The sequence below is a fragment of the Poecilia mexicana genome, unplaced genomic scaffold (assembly GCF_051168715.1).
Source record: "Poecilia mexicana isolate PSO_F unplaced genomic scaffold, ASM5116871v1 scaffold_12, whole genome shotgun sequence".
Taxonomy (NCBI): domain Eukaryota; kingdom Metazoa; phylum Chordata; class Actinopteri; order Cyprinodontiformes; family Poeciliidae; genus Poecilia; species Poecilia mexicana.
In genome coordinates, this window is record NW_028263381.1 from 5,900,760 (window position 1) to 5,920,735 (window position 19,976).

Genomic DNA, 19,976 nt, shown 5'->3' on the forward strand with positions numbered 1-19,976 from the left:
TCTTCAAGGAATGCCTTCACTGTTTTTGCCCTATGGCACGATGCATTGTCATCTTGGAAAATCATTTCATCATCTCCAAACATCTGTTCAATTGAAGGGATGAGAAAACTGTCCAAAATGTCAATGTAAACTTGTGCATTGATAGAAGAATTAACCACAGTCATCTCCCCAGTGCCTTTGCCTGACATGCAGCCCCATATCATCAAGGACTGTGGAAATTTGGTTGTTTTCTTCAGGCAGGCCTCTTCATAAATCTCACTGGAACGGCACCAAACAAAAGTTCCAGCATCATCACCTTGTCCATTGCAGATTCTTGACTCATCACTGAAGACAACTTTCATCCAGTCATCCACAGTCCATGATTGCCTCTCCTTAGCCCATCGGAATCTTGTTCTTTTATGGTTAGGTGTCAATGCTGGTTTTCATTTAGCTTTCCTGTATTGAAATCCCATCTCCTTTAGGCGATTTCTTACGGTTCGGTCACATACATTGACTCCAGCTTCCTCCCATTTATGCTTCATCTGTTTAGTTGTACTTTTTTGGTTTTCAAGACAAATGACCTTTAGTTGTTTGTCTTGACGCTTTAATGTCTTTCTTGGTCTACCAGTACGCTTGGCTTTAACAACCATTCCATGCTGTTTGTGTTTGGACCATATCTTGGATACAGCTGACTGTGAACAGCCCACATCTTTAGCAACCATGCGTGAAGGGTTACCTTCAAGAAGTTTCACAATCCTCTCTTTTGTTTCAAGGGACATTTCTCTTGTTGGAGTCATGGTTCTCGCCACTCCACTTCGTCCAGCAGCCCTCCAAGGTGTCATGACTGCAGGTGTTTTGAACTGCACACTAACGGGCACATCTAATCTGGGGCAGGTGTCCATTTAGGGAAAGGAAATAGACTGGGTGTGTCCTTTTTTCTACCTCCAATTTGAGTGATTCCATACTTTTTTCCTCAGAATTGAGTGATTCCATATTTATTTCCCTGTGTTTGGTCAATAAAAGTATCATTCATTGACTTCCACAATGTTTTCTCTTCATTTCTTTGAGTGTTCCTGAAAGCCAACAAGTTGCACTTTGGAATGACCTTAATATTGTATCATGTTTTTGATCCGAGTTTGTTTTACAGCATGAAATGTCTGAATGACTGCTCATCCAAGACTGGTGATTCCATACTTTTTGCCAGGGGTTGTAGGAACTGTTGCAGAAATGCACATGTGCATTTTCTTTTATGAAATCAGTTTTCAATATTTTCTAACGAAATAAAGACTTGTTTCTTACTCATTTTTTATGAGTAATCACTCCAGACAGGAACTAAACGATTTCAGAATAAAACATACAATGCTTGCACAGAGCTTAGCAATATGTAAAATGACTTGTGATTATATTTAGATAAATTAATTTTTTTACGTTAGCTGAAGCATCTGAAGAACAAAAAGCTAGTGTAAATGTTTTTCAGCGACTGGAATCCATTATTAGGGCTCAGTATTATACAACTGAGCAAAGTTTTCAGATGTGCAAACAGTTCTCAAATGCTGTTTGTATTGTTTCAGTAAAGCACAATGCAACCTTGTTCAGTTAATTGTATGAACAACCTTTTGACGCAATTTACAACAAAGAAAAACCTCAATTGTTTCCAAAACTTGCCAAGCTCTGTTAATTCAAAGTGTATTTTGGATCCTGCCTGACTAGCTTCAGTTGACTGAACTCTACAACCAAAGACTTGGTATTGGAAAGATACACAAACTGAGTAAAATCATGAAATATTAGAAAAATTGTGCAGCAGAAGTTCCCATAACCCTTTCAACATCAGTGTTTTGAAATTAGAGCAACACAAAGTGGTGCATAAATACAAGAAAGATGTATAGCTGGTTTCCAGGCAGCAACGCCACAAAACCTTGGACTTTAACTGGGCCGCTCTACCAAACATCAGTTCATCTCAACCATTTCTGTAGTTTTACAATCGCATGCAGTTTTTTTTGTGGCATGAGTAAGAAGGCAAAGATAAATGCATCGTACCGATTTCAAAAAAGAGAAGCGATGATATTCTTTGTGTTCGTCCATCACATTGATACCTTGAGTTTGAAAGATACAATGCTAGATGAGCATTACTGCAGTATTTTCCTAATACTGATGAAAACATTCATCCAGCAACAATTTCTGTAGTTACAAACCGACACTTGTTCATCCAACAGCAGTAAAAAAAAATTTTTAAATCCAAGTAAGGCCGTCAGAATAATTGAAATTGCGTTTGTGATTAACTTCAGTTTGGTTCCCTGTTATGTAGACAGCATGTTTCTCAGAACAGAACTAACTACTTGAAACATTAAAGCGGACAGAACAGTCAGAACTTGGTGTTAAAACCACAACAGCAGACCAATTAGAGAAACTCAATGTTTCTCCAAGTGCATGCATTATGAAGCATGTATACCAGAGATGTCACACCTCATTGCAGACTTTCTACAAACTTATCGGTAGCAGTAGTTGGAGACAAATCGCTTCAACCAGGTCACAGTTCAGAGACTAGAGGAAGGAGTTTTGTGCATAGTTTCTGTCACACCGTGGTGATGTAATCTGCTTGGATGTTTTACTTTTGCAAATCATGATCCATAAAATTTGACTTGATTTCTATAAAAACATTTAAGATGATTCCATAAATATTAATGACCATCTTAATTCAGAGGTACAGCCAGTTGTCTCAAAATGAAAATCAGAGCAGTGACTGTGTGAAGACAATGTAAATTGGGACAGTCCATTCGCTTGTTAATCAGTATAACTGGCTAACTTTATGGCATGAGTACTAAAAGCCAAATATAACCAAGCAAATTAATTAAAAGCTTACTGAAAAATAAGTCTGGGATAGAAAAAATAAATTAAGGCACAGAACATTCCATGTAGGCAAAACTGCAGTAGGGAACCTTTAATATTTTACCCATGTTAAAACTTAAGTGTCCTGATGGCACAAGAAACATAGAAAAAAAAAAAAAAAGGTTGTCAAAATAAGAATCAGAAGGTTTCACTGTTAATCATGGGTGTGAATGTACTACTCGCAAGCTTAAGATGCGTTTCCTGCAACTGTTCCAAGAAACAGGAACAAGTTTATAATTTGGCATGCTTACTGGCCTGCACTTCCACAGCAGGCTCTGCTGCAGGGGAGAATCTGTAATGCAGTACCTGAGGATGGAGACAAGGCTCCAGGCTCAGATTGGGTCCAGCCATCATCTTACACCCTTATCCCTTGTGAGGTTTGGAGGGGTGCAGTCAACAAATGAGAGGCAAAGATCACACTGGACCAGGGGTCTCAAACTCCAGTCCTCGAGGGCCACTGTCCTGCAACTTTTAGATGTGCCTCTGCTGCACCACACCTGAATAAAATAATTAAGTCATTAGCAAGGATCTGGAGAACAGATCTACACAAGGAGGAGGTAATTAAGCCATTTCATTCAAGTGTTTTGTACCTGTGGCACATCTAAAAGCTGCAGGACAGCAGCCCTTGAGGACTGGAGTTTGAGACCCCTGCACTGGACAGATCACCAGGCCATCACAGGGCACTCCGATTGGTTGACAAAATGCAGTACTCTAGATCTGTGTTGTACCACTCAAAATAAATGAAGTACAAAATCTTCCATCTCAAGCCATGTGATTTTGATGGCGTCAATATTCAGTTTTGCCTTTAGAAATTGTAATTCTTGCTGAAATTGTTAGAAATTTTAGACTGAAGGACAGCATAAAGGTTAATACAGGAGAGAAAAAAAAATCTAATGCAAATGTCCATGTTCTCAAAGAGCAAACCAGTCAACTCACTTCAGATTTTGTAGGATAGAAAATAAGCCAATTGTAATTCTTGATTCTTTGCATCATTGCAAAGGAAGCAACAGGGCAAACAATTTACTGCATAATTTGATTTATTTCTTTTATAAAGATTGCATTAGCAGTGAACATTTAAACAACCATTTCATCAGAAAATCATACCAAAACATTTACCAAGTGGATCAGTCAACAGGAACAAGAGTCAGAGGCTGGTGTGTTGGGAGAAGAAAAAAAAAAAAAAAAAAAGGTGGTTCAGGGACAAGAATAAGAGTTCATTTGGATCGTCTTGCACAGGGCAGCTTGTCCTGAAGATAAGTTTGAGGTGGAGAGCTTTGTTTGCCCTGCAATTCCTTTCACTGTAAGGCATAAAAAAAAGAAAGAAAGGAGTTAGGTTCGTTCCCTTATGATGTAAGGAACAAGCAAACGGGTACTTACTCATGGGCCAACCTGTGGTCAAGCAAAAGGATTACCAAATGCATCTCCAAAGGCATCTGTGGAACCAGAGGCCTGAACAACTGTATTCTGCCAAAGAAATGAGTTTCATCACCAAGAGTATCTGAGAGAATGCAACATCTTAATGAACAAGTTTCCTTACCATTGGCACTCCAAAAGGATTAGGATCCGGGGCACCAAAGGCTTTATCAAACATGTCCTGACCGAAGCCTTGCACCAGCGTTTGTGCTGAATTGTTGGGAACTGGAGCAGAAGAGAAGGCAGCATCAAGGAGGCCAGGAGTTTGCACAGGTACTTGCTTTGCAGCATCTAGAGAGAAACTTGGGTTTCTTAGAATGTACGGCAAAATGGTTTGCATGAAGTTCTAGGAAGGCAATACCAGTAATTGCTCCATTACTGGTCTCTGAAAAGCCTTAGAGTACTGAAAGGCTAACTAGCGACCCAAATGCCCCTGTTTCAGGAGTTTTCTCCCCCTTACAATATTTATGAAACATCACAAATGGTATGTCTGTCATTTTTCAGGTCTCCATCTTCCAGATAATCTAAAACTCAAGACGCATTGATTGGATCTGGTCAATACATAGAACATAACCAGGAAAAGTCCAGCCCCTTGTTCTACGTTTTGCCTCATACCAAGGGGTCTGGATCCTCTACTTTTGAGAAACGATTGCTTGTTAGCATGGACTCTTAAGTTTTCAACTATACCCACTCTCTAGAGGGAATCCCATACTGTACGATCAACAGATAAGGGAACCATTACTGATCAATCTCACTTCAAAAAACAAATCCAAATTATTCCTTTATTTTAAAACCCTGAGCCATCTTACCATTATTAGCAAGCGAAGACATCCGACTGATGTCAAAGTCATCATGGTCTGCAGCCTCCTGGGCCACACCCACTTTATTGGAAAAGTATTCATCGAATGCCCCCGACTCTTTAGCAGTGGGTGCAGCAGTGCTTGATGCAACTTCCCCTTTCCTGGCTGGGATAGCGGGAGGTTTGGCGAGCTGGAAGTTCTTGAACATGTCCTTCCCAGTTTTCTTCTCCTTATCGCCAAGAGGATCCAAAGCAGTGAAGGCACCGTTTTCCACTCGGGCCGGGGTCTCCTTAGCAGGCGGCCTGGGAGGGGGGCGTGACGGACCCTGGTCTCCCATTGTTTGGAAGGGATTGGAGGGAGCCGGCTGAGCCCACTGGAGATGAGGTGGAGAGAGGGGTGGGGAACTGAACTGAGGCGCCACCTGCGGACCCCAGGCGGGGGGCTGCATGGGAACGGCAAAGGGAGCCGGTTGCACAAAGTTGGGTCTAGGGCCAGGAGCAGCAATTCCTGGCATGTGATACATTGTGGCTGGAGCAGGGGAGGAACCCCACACGCCCATAGCAGGTACACTTGTAGCTGGTGGACCCAACTGAAGATTGCCTGGATGTATAAAAGAAAGTAGTAAGTTCACAGTAAATTTACCCAAACTTTGGGAGAGAACAAACAAAGCTCATTACCCAGAGCAGCCATGGATGAAGGAACAACATTTGTAGGTGTATTGTTGAAAAGGTCAGCTGGAGACGTCTCAGAAGAAGCACCAAATAGGTCTGCACCAAACAGATCACTTGACCCAGCCTAGTTACACAAAAAGATGCCAATGAGGGATTTTGCTCCGCAACACAAATGCCAAAATATTTACCCAAAACTGCTCAAATGTAATCTAGCATGCTCAAAATAAAACCCTGATTACTGATGTGTAAACATGCTTCAAAACTTACCAGTGCTCTTTAGTCACTTGAAGCATGAATGTTAGAAAAATAGGTTAAGAGCCAAGGTGAAAGGAAGAAAAGAAAAAAGTGGTCGTTCAGCAGCAGAGTCAAAATGCAGTGTTTCAAAGACGGATCAAACCACCGTGCAAGCACAGAGACAGAACATGTCCTGAAAGATTCAGAAGTCACTGAGGCCTTGCATGGCATCCACACACAGGCAGTCAAACTGTCCTCGTACCCAACAGAACCATGAAAAGGTGATGTTAGACGTGAACCCAGTCTCATGCAACCCCACTGTAACTACCGGCTGTGTGGTTTCACCTTTGTGTTCCTTCGACCTCGTCCAGACTTAAAGTTCTGTGGAGGCGGGCTTATGACAACAGAATCGTTGCTATGGGTCACCGGTGCTTCTGGGTTACTTATGTTGTAAGAGACAGGGGATGTTTTCAAAGAGGAGTCAAAAAATGGGTTTTTGGCAGATTTTCCTTGTTGACATTCATTCCCGTCCATCATCGTTATCCCAGTGCCTTGTGTTATACTACCCCCTAGTGGCCACTGTCCATTATTGAGTGCAAGGATCATTGATTTACTGGATAGTTCATTCATCTGCAGATTTTGCCCAGTCTCTCCACTTAAACCATTAAGATTTGTCTTAACAGTGTCAGAAGAAACAAGATTATTTGTAGGTGGCTGATGTGCATTAGGAGGTACAAAACTATTGGGTTGACTAGAAAGGGGGTCATCTCCAAATGGGTCACTATCTGGAGCAGGAAAGTAGCCAAAAGTTGACACATTTTTAGAATTTGTGGGCGCTTCATAGTCAGGGCCAAGGGAGTTCAGAAAAGAGGAATCCTTCATGCAATTTTGATTGCCGTCAACTCCAGCAGAAAAGTCCAGCAACAGAATGTCATTAGATTCCTGGTTAACATGGACAGTGAGAGAAGGAGAGATTAATGAATCAATTTCAGAGAGTGCATATTAACAATATGAACAATCACATGGTGAGAGAGACGGGTTATTTAAAGCTGCTACAAGTCAAGTTTTAACTAAATACATTAATGGTGTGCAGATCCATTTGGCAATTAGGCCAGAAACTCACTTAAGCAGCGTATGGAGGTGACAAAAAAAAAAAAAAAAAAAAAAAAGAAGTTCTCTAGAATTATGTGCCCACAAAGGCTTTCAATTGAATTGAGATTATGTGATGGACAGACTGGTGTTACTGTAAAGTAGAAGGAAAATAATCACAGCAGTGTGATGTGCATTTCTATTCAGCAATTACCAGATCACCACCAGCTTTGCACAGTTTAAGACCATAATCTTAATTCTTTGAACAAATTAAATGATCATTTTCAAATCCTGCCAAAGACTCCAGATTAGAATACAAAGCAGTCACAAAAACAGCTGTATGTAGTGACACTGTAGTGGACCTCCTCAATATTTGGAAGTTCAAAGAGTAGGAATACTTTTAGTGATCTTTGGAAAATATCTTTCATTTTTAAATCTAAAAAAAAAAAATCATGCACCAAGTGTTTTACTTTTGTTTATGTTAATATAAACACTGGTAGTTTATAGAAGCAGCATATTAAAAATGTTCAAGGGTCCAAAGGGGGGAAAAAAAAAAAAAAGAAACTTGTAGCAGCTTTAAGGTCAAGACGAACCATAAGATTGGTAAAGGGTGAATTACCCAAATTTTTAAAGAGGTTGATTACCTCCAGAAAAAAAAAAAATTAGTATGGCATTTAAATATTAAACACAAAAACATTGATGTCCAGTAAAGCCATTTTAAAATCATTGGATTTTTTAAGCAAGCGTTATGACAGACGGTGACACACCGATACAAAGTTTTAATATCAAGATACCATAATACGACTCCAAAAATAGAGTTTGCAGCAGCTACAAACTTACTTCTGGAGACCTGATGTCTGGGGGAGTTTTAATGTCTCCAAAAAGGTCGAGCTGCTCCACTGGCTGGAAATTAAACACAAATATTAAAGTAAACACAAATGGGGGCAGGGGGGAGAGAGAATAAAAATAAATCCCAGACAGGAATTCCTACCTGTGCAGGCTTTGATTCATTATTGTCACAGTTCTAAAAAGAGAGGAGAATGTTGAGAAAGTCTAACTTTTCTGAAAACAAGCATCTTTAGGGAGCTTACCTCTGCAACTGCAGAGCCATTTTGAGCCTGTGAAGAGAGTCACAATGTCAATGATTATACCTTCGATAAATTTTGCCGACATGAACCTTTTCAGTGAACGAGAATGCAATTCTCTGACAGAACATCGAGAGGCACTGTTGATTTTCAGGAGGCATGTACAGAACAGATTGCATCTTAGCAGCTGACAGATTAAGAAAATGTTTACTTCCACAAAGAAACAGACGGTGCCCAACTTTAAGAGGGTGGCAGAGGAAGTTACAGCTTAATGCTAAAATGTTACCTTCTCTGAGGACTCTGCTTCCTTCTTCCTCATGTTGAAGATTACTTGGAAAAGATCTTTCAGATCGATGACCAAAGGTTCTGCCTGTGCAAGTCCACACAAAACTTAAGTCTCAGTGCTGCCTGTGTGAATCTTAGATTTATTGCTCTGCAACTCATGTCGCTACCTGTTGTGCCGTTTTTATGGCAAAGAACTGATGCTGTCCTTCAGCCCCACATACATATCCAAACGCTCTGTTGTCCGTTACATCTCTGGCAATGAAGGAGATTTTATTCACCACATGCTCATGTTCAATTACCTGATAAAAGGGGAAAAAATAAATTACAGTGAGTCATCTGAAATGTACATAGTAATCCTCCACCTGCAACATAAAACTAGACTCACTCCTGACTTTTCGTCAACGATCCTTATACCAGACATGGAAATGTTGACCCAGATTCTCTGTTTGTGCTTGCCTTGGGACCGAGCAGCTACTGCCATGCCCTGCAGGGGGAAAAGAAAAGAAACAAATTTGTTCCGTTGCAGGAAATTTGTTCATAAAGTCCACCACAAGCACACAGCAACAATTTTAAAAGTTTAAAAATGATTTGACCCCAGCTGTACCTTAAGCTTCATCATGGAATCCTGGCACATTTTGTCTCCACGGGCCTCGGGGATGTCATCGATGCCGATGAGCTTGGCTTTGTACCTCACACCGTCCCCTTGAAACCTGCTCAGGAGGTACTCATCCGTCTTCTCTATCACTAAAGACAGGAAAATGTTGCTTTTATTATTAAACTGTTACACATTTAGCATTTTGTCAAGCAGTTTCAAACAGACCAAAAATGCTACTTCTCAAATTGTGCATTAGCTCCAAAGACAAAGACCGTTTCAATTACTCTTAATTCCAATTTTGTTTGCTGGACTGAGTGTTGATGAGCCCAGAGCAACTGAGCCACTTCCTGCTAGTAGAAAATTTATGAGTTGAACGGTTCCGCATAGTACAGAAAAACAGGAAATCAACTCTAATTGTTGCTTGTAAATTCAAACAGGACACATCCTGTTGTAGGCTGCAGGCATTACCCAGACATTGGGTGGACCAAGGCTGCAAAAGGCATGTAATGGGTCAAGTCTTTCAGAGAAAGCAAAAACTGGTACTACAGTTTTACAGGTGCTAAATACAACTGGAACTATAAAGTATTGATATCCGACACACAAGTTGATTGAAATGTTTGTGTGAAAGTCTTTTTACTATGCAAGCCTCCTTGTCACATTAGGAATTTAAGCCCAACTACAAAATTCAGACATTGGTGCATTTTGTTATGTTCCATTAGCAAGACTTGTGGTTCTTCGTGCATAACAAGTGACCAACCCACAAAATAGTCTATTCAGGAAATTAAATCTCATACACGCACAATAAATTGCTACATAGCCATTAAAAACATTTCTCAGGACAAACAAGCAGTCCCCAAACATCATCTTAGCTCGCCAACATTCAGGGTTGTAGCCCGTTAGCTTGCTAGATTTTTCTGGCTGCAGGTGCTCAATACTCTGTACCAACTTTTCTAGTTGAAAAGTCAGATTTCAAACACTTTTAATATCATTACAAGTGCTTGATTATAAAATATCATTGTAATGGCTACAGAAAGTAGTTGTGCTGTGTAGCTAGCAAACGAGGGCAAAGAAAGAGTTTGTGTTAAAAAAAAAAATCTCAGATTCCTCCTTGTTCCACCACACCCAAATCAAATTAATGGCATACAGATCGTATCAACTCATGGTTTAAAATCCATTAGTGTTCCTAGAATTTACACAAGCTTTTTATTCCCCAGTGAACATCCTTTAGCACCATTTGAGAGAGGTCTGTAGAGTGACGAACCTTTATTCTGGCATGCTGAAAACACCACTCCCTTTTAAAATTGGCTCATTAAGAACCCCGAGTATTAAAGTTATTCAACTGACCTTTCCTCTTTTCTTTTCTCAACAGGCCCTTGGGTGTGGTCGTCAGAGGAGAAGGGGGTGGGCTGTTGGTTGAGGCTGTGGGTGGGGAACTTGGGTCAGCGGTTGCTGGTACACCGTTTTCCACCTCTGTAGACATCGCGTGAAGGGGTCCAACTTTACGGGACAAGCGACAATCCTAGGCGAAGCAGGCTGCAGCTCAGTGTTGCAAAGCAGAGATGCGTCAACCAGGCATATGACTTAACACCCACTCATCCTTCTCTTTTTGTTCGTCTGGAGTAGAAAAAGTGAAGTGGACAGCGATAAGCATTGGTGGAAAATATAAGATGTAATTAAGGGCTCCTGGTAAGTCTGCTAGAAAAAAAAGGACATTAGACTGTAGTTAAGAAATTGATGAAGAGCTTCACTCATTTGCTCCAGAGCAAATTAAACCACATGCAATAAAATGTTTACAACCATATAAAACACCCATCAGAAACAAGCAAAACAAGCCATTATGACCAATAAAAAAAACTCAAGACCACGAGACACTTTGACCTTCCCTTAAAAAAGGGGAAAAAACTAAAATGCAATTTTGCATTGCAATAGTTTGCTTAAAGTGAAATATTTAGAAATACAATGCTGCCAAAACCATGTGCTTTGACATCTTAAACTCCATCCTGACGGTTCATTATACACCTAAGCACTCAACTGTACAGAGGGACCAAAAGTTTGCCAGAATCAACAATGCTGGACAAAAATCCCAACTCTACCCATGTTCAGTCAAACCACTGACCCAGAAAACAAGCAACGCAGCAGAAGTTCGTCAATCTGTGGTACCCACACAAATGATTTACATTTGTAACAGCACAGAGGCATCTAAAGAGTCAAATTATCACTGTAGAAGACACACAATTACAAGCAATCAGCTACAACAGAAAGCTCACAAAGCCACTGAAAAATATCTGGCACAAATCTTGCTGTGCCCAGTAGACAGACATACCTCAAGGACCAGCTCCAGAGGGAACACTGGTTAAAGCGCAGATGTAAAGAGCCCGTGACTACCGTGGAGCAGACCAAAGGTTGGAAACGGCCAAAGGTTGAGCAATTACCTAAGGTTAATCTTACGCTAGCAGAGTAAGGGATCTCGTGATGCCCAGCTGAGCAGGAACAAGAGGAAATTGGTGCCTTCTGAATGATGGGCTGCCCACAGTCCTCTTACGCTTAAGCCTTGGAGAAGGAATGCCAGACTTATCAAAACCAGATAAGTTTGGGAGCAGAGGAAATGAGGCTGATACCAAGAGAGATAAAGACAGCATACCTGCCAGTCAGCAAATGTGCTGCAGCTTGGTGCCAATAATTATCTGGCAATGAGCAACACCTGATCATACAAAGAGGAGGGGTGGAAGGCCCCACAGCTGACTTGCTACTCATTTGGTTTAAAAAGAAAAAAGTATCAGTTGTGCAATTCTTTACAACAGCTACTGCAGAACTGTAAAACAATAAACCTCGGCATCATCTACCAGTGATGGTGTTGAACACAAATGGAACAGCAGGATGTGTTTGCCTCCCATCATTTGCCATGTAAATTACTGCAGGCCACTGACGCGTGTTTTTGTTGTGCTTGGAAACTGCTGAAGGCAAACTCGACTGCTTGTTAATGCATCACTCGGATAATCCTGACACATGATTGTTCTTGGCCATCAAGCACAGCAATGGTAGAAGTCCCTCTGACTGGAGGTAGAGCCTAATAAAACTGGTGTAATGTCAGCACTTCCTGGATATAACAGAGTTACATTTTAACAAAAATCTCAAGGGGTGCCTGTCAGGAGGAAAATTTAAAGTCTGGAAGGTTTTTTTTTTCTAAACGTACTGGTGTCACAACAAGTTAAACTTGACCACAGAGAACAAGCATAAATCTCTGTGTCAGCAGAATTATGGCAGTGCTGAGTGCAGAAGTGTCACAATGCAGGGCCATCAGGAAACGTAAACTTCTGCACATCTGGAGGAAATCAGTGAATGAGTCAGTCTGCGAATGAATGAGATGGTGAAATACCACAGGGCCCGCTGTGCACACGAAGGGCAGTCACTTCCAAAAATGCCTTTAGAATTTAAACAAATTCTCCGAGGTGGTGCGTAGTTAAAAATACACCTTTGAATTTCTCTCAGAATTAAATGAAGTACTTGAGGTTAAAAAAAGGGGGGTGCGCGCTTAGACCAGAGGCTGTAGGAAATGTTATGAGTCAGAGGAAAACAATGCATTAGGTTTAACCTTCCAAAGAGATGCCTGGATACATTTTAAGTGAAAAACAAGGTTTTATGAAGGTTCAAAAATAATTAAAAGGAAAAATATCTTACACTCGTCACAGCAGAAACCGTGAACGACCAACTCAGACACGTTTATAGCCCTGCTGTATCAATAAACCAACAACCTGTAATGTTGCTCAGAGTTTGATGGAAAAACGTCGTGAAACATCAGTGACGTACCTGTTTAAACGCGCGCGGTGACACGACGAGCTACTTTGTTGTCGCCGTCGCACCTCGGCGGCTCTGCAGGAAAATGAGGAGGAAAAAACAAAAACAAAACACAAACCTAGCTTAGGACAGCGAGCAGGAGTCTGACTTTTTCCTGCTAAATACCGTGGACGCACAGGGCAGACTGCTGCCAGCTCCAACCTTTAACTCTTCACTGACTGACTCACTGCAGCTTTAAAGTGGCAGAGGGGCGGTCACTTTTGGGATAGAAGGACAGAAAAAAAACAGAATCGTCCTTTTTTTTTCTTGCTACATTTAAAATGTTAGGCAGCTGTTTAATTCACAAATTAATTAAGGCTAAAATACACACTCTAGGAGATATGGTATAGTCTTACTCAAACTAATTATTTAATTTTGGAGTATATTTTGAAGTTTTACAGTATTTCAGTTTGTAAAAAAAAAAAAAAAAAAAAAAAAAAAAAAAACATGACATAAAGTTTTGAATGTGGGGCCTGCAATAAGGGGTCAAAAACAACCTGTGGCACACACTCACACACACAAATGAATAAAGAAAGAAAATAATAATAATACCCTTGAACAAGTCTTATATGTCATATTTATACAGGTCCCCCACCCAGCTCGCTCTACATCTTGGTGGCAATCCCTGTTTTGTTTTGTTTTGTTCCATACATTTCCTCTCCTCTGTTCTGTAGTTTTGGTCTGACATAAACATAACTACTCATGTGACCTGCAGAGAGTCAGGAGCTGGATTATACGGAGGTATTAATGACCCCTGGCCAAAAGATATGCAACAGTTAAGTTTTGTACTTCTAAAAACAAATACCTGCACAAGTTTACATATGCAAATAAGTGCAGATTTAAAAATGGAGTGTGGACAGAACACTGTTGGCCGATCATACAAGAACGAGATGTGTGGGAGTTTCTTCTTAAATGGATAGCAACGATCTGAGCGTATTATTTCATTAGGTATTGATAAATAAAAGTGCTAGAGGTTACCTGCTGGGTTTTTGTTTGTTTGTTTGTTTTTTTCAAAATCTGTCAATTTACTGACCTTATTATTTTTTAAATCATCCTTGCCATGCAAAAAACATCATTTTGTTGGTTTATTTCAGTCAGAATGTGGAAGTGTACTTCCTGTAGGTACGCAACAACTGATGCACTGTTTATGTGGTTTTGTAAAGCAAACCAACCCCCCCGGCCCACCAGTTGCTTCACCGGTTGACAAAAGGTGCAGACCCAATGCACCTCACTGAGCTGTTGCACCTGGCTGATTGACAGGAGACACAAGGTGTTGTCAATGGCTGAAACAATTTAAATGGTTAATTGCTTCAACAGGGTAATAAGCAACTTAGGTTTTTGAGAAATGCTGATTGTTCCCATGTCTGCTGAGTCTAAAATCTGGAGTAAGAAAGAAAAATAAAGTGTGAACATTATGAAAAGTCAACATACAGACAGACTTAGGTATACATTAAACCATGAGGACCTTAATATATGTATGCATTTTCACAATACCTCTTTAGCTAGCAACATAAATATGTTGTCCTCTAGCACAGAGTTTTGAAGGTGATTTAAAGGGCCTATAAAAATATTTTATTAGAGCATTTTTACATTTTTTTTTTATTTTTAAAAAAAGCTTAAAAACTTGACCAAGGCTGAATCACTGGTGACCACCTCAAATGTTGCTTTGGTGTTGTGAACTAGCAGGATCTGTTAAAGGAGCTCTGATAGCGAGTAAAAATAACTACTCGTCTTTATACAGTTAAGACAAATCCAAACAGGTTTGAGAAGTTAAAAGGTTTGAATACGGTTATGAGCTGAACAGCGTTAAAAACGACCAAGATTTCCACATGAAGACACGCTGGGTCACAACTGTAAGCCAAGCAGAGATCAGGAAGCAGACGTGTCATTATCCAGCTCTACCCACAAACAGAGGATTTCAGAGCAAAGGGTTCATCACGCCGCTCACAAAAGAGGCTCCAAGAAGAGAAAGCCCAGCAAACGAAAGGTGGAATGATTCTAAAACCGCATTCTTTAATCACATGAAGGAATCCTTCCCCAAAAAAAGGAAGTGGAGAAGAAAATAAAAGTAAGAAGATGACAACGGTGACTCAAATGTTGAAGAAGATAACATTCACAAAACACAAGAAAGCTAACAATCCACCTACTAAGGTTGGGAAGATTTGTTGACAGTGAAACTATTAGCAATGCACTCCACAAATCTGGCCTTTATTGGAAAAGGGGCAAAATTAAAGACGTTGGAGTTAAAAACAAGAAACGGCTACAAGTCATGTACGAAACGTAGCAAAAATGTGCAGGAGGAAAGAAACTGAACGTTTTGGGAGCGTTTAGGAAACCTAGCAAAACGCATCACCCTGAATGTGCCCTTCCCACTGTAAAACATGGTAGTGGCAGCAATGTCCTGTGTGGAAGTTAATCAAAGGAAAAGACATGCCACACTTTTCAGAGGAGTTCGAAAGTTTCAAGTGTGTTTATGCTGCTTATTTGTGAGAAAGAGGGATTATGGGGGGGATAATGTGAGTCATTTGGAATTGGTGCCCAGATTTTCCTATATTTGTTATGCAACATTTTTCGCAACTTTGCGTCTTTATGTGAGAAACCGAACGAGGATATTAGTTGTGATTTTAGAGAATATCATTTTAAGCTAAAGTACTGTATTGGGAATAGTGGTATGCAAACAAGCTAGAGTTTTGAAGCATAAACATCTCAGAGCTGCATGTTTAAATAAGATTTATGGTTTAACTGAGCCACAGTGAAATCATATTATGAAAAGGAACAATGAGGGACTAGAAGCAGGAGAACTAAAGTCCCACTCCTGCCAACGCAGCAGAAATTTTTTTTTAAATGGAGGCCTGACGTTTCCTCTGCTGCGTACTGATCCGACTCCAGTTCCATGAAAACCGACAACTGTAAGCAGTCCACCGTCTTCCTTCGTATGGGCAGCTTTGATGTCATCCAGTGATTCAGTAATGATGGTTTTCATATTTGCTGCTGTAAGCAGACAGTAGCCGTTGCGGCGTTCCCAGGAAGAAAATCTGCGATTCGCAGGAAGTGGGCTCCGTTTGCTGTTTGCACAAGCATCAGTGAATGTTTGTTTTGGATAATTAGAGAAGGAGAGACGGGCTATTAGCTTAAAACTGGGGTTTGCATCGTACATCGACTGAGAACTTGGAAGTTAGTCATCATTAAAAAAAAAAAAAAAAAAAAAAACCTTTGGAACCTGAACATAAACTGGATGCATGTCGGCGTCAACACTGACATCAGTGATGATGTCATTGTGGCTCATTTCTCTGTTCTGGTTCGCTTTCACTTCTGTAAACTTGCGGTTCAGGGGGCCGTCACATAAAAATGTTTTATGAATATGTTTTAGGTAACTGTTCATTTAAAAAGATGTAGATATTTACCAAAGCACACCTTATTTTCTAACTGCTTGAACCGTAGTGTGTGTGGGACTACTTTTGGTTTTGCAAACAGGTTGAACCTGGAAGGTGGTTTCCCTTTTGGGTTTTAACAAGGGAGCAAATAATGAACGAAGCACATCATCCTGACTAAATAAAAGCATAAAAATAGCAGTGTTTTTGTGTATATATATATATATATATATATATATATATATATATATATATAAACTATGTCTCATCTGAATAAGGTTAAATTCTCAGTAGAGTGAAGATTAAAAGATCCCCAACACAAGATCAATTGTAAAAATGAGATAATAAAGTTAAAAAAAAAAAAATCACCTAAAGACAAACTTAGGTTCCTTGAGAAAAATAATTTCTGCAGCTGTAATTGATAATCAGATATTTTTTTAACTACTTCTACAAATCGGTTATTTTCCTCCACTTAGGCTGAAGCCCAGATTTAGGGTTAAAGGTAGTCAAATGAACCTGCATGGCTTTTCTGGTAATGACATGTACAGTATAATTGTGTTATAAGTTGGACGGCAGACAAGTGAGAGCGAAGAGGACACAGGAAGGATGTGTTTCCTGCTCTTTATCCTGTGTTCTGCTGACAGAAGAACAGATTCCTGATGAGCCTGGAGTCTGACGTTCCCGTTGCGGACCGATCAGCTACGAGGCGAAGCATTTTCATAACCTACAATTTAATAAAAGGAAGCTTAACGACAGACGTAAAGCTTATACCTGAGAAAGATTTGTCAGTTAGAATAAGCTTTTATGTATTAGCTTTTAGGGACAAATTTGGAGTAAGTTTAGTGTTTACATGTGTGGGTATAATAGTATTAATACACTGCTGTGGATTTAGAATTGACAAAATTTCTGAGCCCTTACAGAGTATTTTCCACTTTGATGTGGTCCCAAAATGCAAAAATAAAAATCAATAGCACTAATTCCTACTATTAGTATTCGGGGGGGTTTTTTATTGTAAGTACTTTCAAGTTGAGAATTTAGAAGTATTTAAGATTTAGAACCACTGTGTTATTCCATTCTAGAAGAAATATTGGAAAAATCAGCCATTTGTTACTTGCTTTTAGCATGATGCTAATTTAATTATTTATCTTTGCCAATGGGCTCCAAGCTTTTGGGGTCGGAAAGTCTCCTTACTATGATCCTGATCTTTAGAATTCCAGTCTGGACTTTGACTGTGCCACTTCAAAATGCTAATATGACATTCAATCAGGAAGTCAGTATTACTGTTTTGGGGTATTAAGGGAGTACCCAAATGAGACATGAGACATATCCTTTCTTTCTCTATTGGTAATTTAATTCAGCAGCATATGAGACGTTTTATTGTACAACAGGAGATTTGTTGTATGTCATTCCTAGAGCCGCAGTTTTGAGATGAACACTATAGTTCAGGGGGAAAAAGCATTGGAAACATTGGAACAGGTGACACAAATGAGGACAAAGCCATCGGAAGGTTTATTTTCATGATGAACTGCTGACAAAGACGCGCTGGGATTTGTCCTTTCCTCCGTTTGACATGGAGGCCACACGGTTCAGGCACCAAGCATTTAAAGGGCGTCAATTCTGGAGCTCCCTGCCACCGCAGCCAGAACTTAAGATAGCCACTTATCTCTGGGCCATAATTGAGGTTGACTTAGATTTTATCCTTTGTTTCCCTCTCTGTTCCGTAACTACAACCCCCACCACCAACACCACCCTGGACTATATATATATATAAAACAAAAATCTGCAAGTAACAGAGCACAATTCCCATCATCATATTCTATTGGATATAGTACACATTTTCCAAAAAAAACACAGCTATACAATTGTGCCAAAACAATCTATGCACATTTCCAAGCTTCTTCTGAAAAACAGGAAGTCGTTCTAGTCGGGAGAAACGTTGGCCAAGAACCTTACCTACGCCCTGGTTTCCTGACAAAGTTGTGAGGAAACGGCCGAAACTTGTAAAAAGTGGTGACCTCAGCACATATTTGTGCTTCTTCGCAGGGCTATGACCACATACCCCCCAAACTACCCCAGCTCTTCTCACAAGATGCATGCAATAATCAGTGCAGTGGCAACTCCCAGACTCTCTGTGGACCCGTCAGGGAATACTGCGACTGTTTACTTAAGTCAGCAGGAAAGTACTTGTCAGCGTGCTGAATAATGTGGAATTTATCATCAGGGTTCTTTTTTTCCTTTTCCTCTCTCAGATGGATGAAAGCAGAGGTTTGTCCTCCGAGTCTTTTTATGCAATGATTCAGCAAATTTCATCATAATTCTGCCCCGTTATGAATTTGATACTCCTTACGGCTCGGCGGCTCGGCGGAGTGAGAAGTGTTCTGTTCTCTCTCTTTATTGGGAATCAAGACACACTTCACTTCAGTTTGTAACCGCAGACTCAGCAAAAGCTGCCCAGATCACATGACGGGTCACCGAGTGCAATAGCTTGAAACTTCCTGCACATTGTGCAAGGATTCGCTTAATGTTTTTTAATCCAGAAAGGGGAAAAAAAGAGCTAAGATTTGTGTATTGTACAACGATTCTGCTACACATCGTGCTTTTCTTCAGTCATCTAACATGAAAACCAAGCAATGGTAAATCTCTCATAGATCAGTTTTGGCGTTTGCTGCTCAATGTTGCCCCCCTGTGGACATAGAGTTTCACTGCGACAGAATCTTTTTTTGTTGTTGTTCATGCTTCCAGATTTGCCCCCCCCCCCCCCCCCCACCCTGATTTCTACAGTTCTGGTATCAATAGGGGATTTTTATTGCATGGTGACCCAAATACACCATGGCCTCAACATGCCAAAGTGTTACAACATCTAACAAGAGAGAGAGAGAGGAAGAGAGAGAGAGAGGAAGAGAGAGAGAGAGAGAGAGAGAGAGAGAGAGATGAAACATCAAATATTTGCTCGCTTTGGTCAGGACATGTTTGTGTGGTTTCACAATCTTGGAAAGACAGAAACGATCGGGTTTTCTCCAACTGACCAAAACAAAAATAACATGAGTTATTAATATTCTCTACTTATGTAGCGAAAGAAAGGGCAAACAGCATCCTTCAAAATATTTCTTCATCCAGCACTAGAAATGTCTGTCAGTAGCTTCCAGTCGCCTTGAGGAATCACCGAATGGATTTAAAGCAAAATATACACGGGCCTCATTCTCGAAAAAGTGTTTAATGCTCTTTAAATGTGTATATTTAATTTACAGCTCTGACTGTGGACATGATAAATAAGGGAATAAAAAAACATCATGAAGACCAAGGACAACAGGTCAACTCTGGATAGGTGTAACACAGGAGTGGGGTAACTAAAATAAGCTTTAAGCATCTCACAGGACTCTGACCAATATATCGTCTAACAACGAGAACAACGTGGAACAACTGCATCCATCCAATCTGCCTGAGCGGGAGATATTTTGCAAAGAAATATGCGCAAACTCAAGAGTGAAAACAAGTCCATGCCTCACTTTTGAGGATTGTATTTGTGAAAACCACAGAAAAAACATGTGTGTTTGTTTTTCACTTCCCATTATGGTTTCAAAATATGAAGAAGTCAATTAATTATTTTGTAAAAGGTTGTATTTTGTGATCATGTGGATATACTGAATAACAATAATAAGGACGTGTAGACTTCAGTTATTTGTGTTTTTTTCTTACTTTTAGAAGAAAGATTAGGTTTATGTTTAGGTACAAAT

The 19,976-nt window shown here is 40.1% G+C and overlaps 1 protein-coding gene across 5 annotated transcripts; it reads right to left on the reverse strand.

Moving 5' to 3' along the window:
• Positions 1-3,884: 3,884 nt before the first annotated feature.
• Positions 3,885-13,072, reverse strand: dab2 (DAB adaptor protein 2). Of its 5 annotated transcripts, none has more exons than XM_015013398.2 (15): positions 12,845-13,072; positions 10,382-10,556; positions 9,047-9,186; positions 8,828-8,926; positions 8,610-8,741; positions 8,444-8,527; positions 8,164-8,190; positions 8,064-8,096; positions 7,913-7,975; positions 6,329-6,925; positions 5,756-5,873; positions 5,088-5,678; positions 4,403-4,569; positions 4,243-4,329; positions 3,885-4,163 (listed from the first exon to the last, which is right to left on the reverse strand). In XM_015013398.2, the coding sequence occupies exons 2-14, from the start codon at positions 10,515-10,517 to the stop codon at positions 4,261-4,263; spliced, it is 2,256 nt and encodes a 751-aa protein (XP_014868884.2). In that variant the 5' UTR covers positions 10,518-10,556; positions 12,845-13,072; the 3' UTR covers positions 3,885-4,163; positions 4,243-4,260. The 5 variants fall into 5 exon arrangements, with proteins under 5 accessions (XP_014868884.2, XP_014868882.2, XP_087866937.1 ...); XM_015013396.2 differs by having other exon boundaries at positions 10,382-10,651; XM_088010811.1 differs by lacking the exon at positions 12,845-13,072 and adding an exon at positions 11,470-11,609 and having other exon boundaries at positions 10,382-10,651.
• Between the last annotated feature and the right edge of the window lie 6,904 nt (positions 13,073-19,976).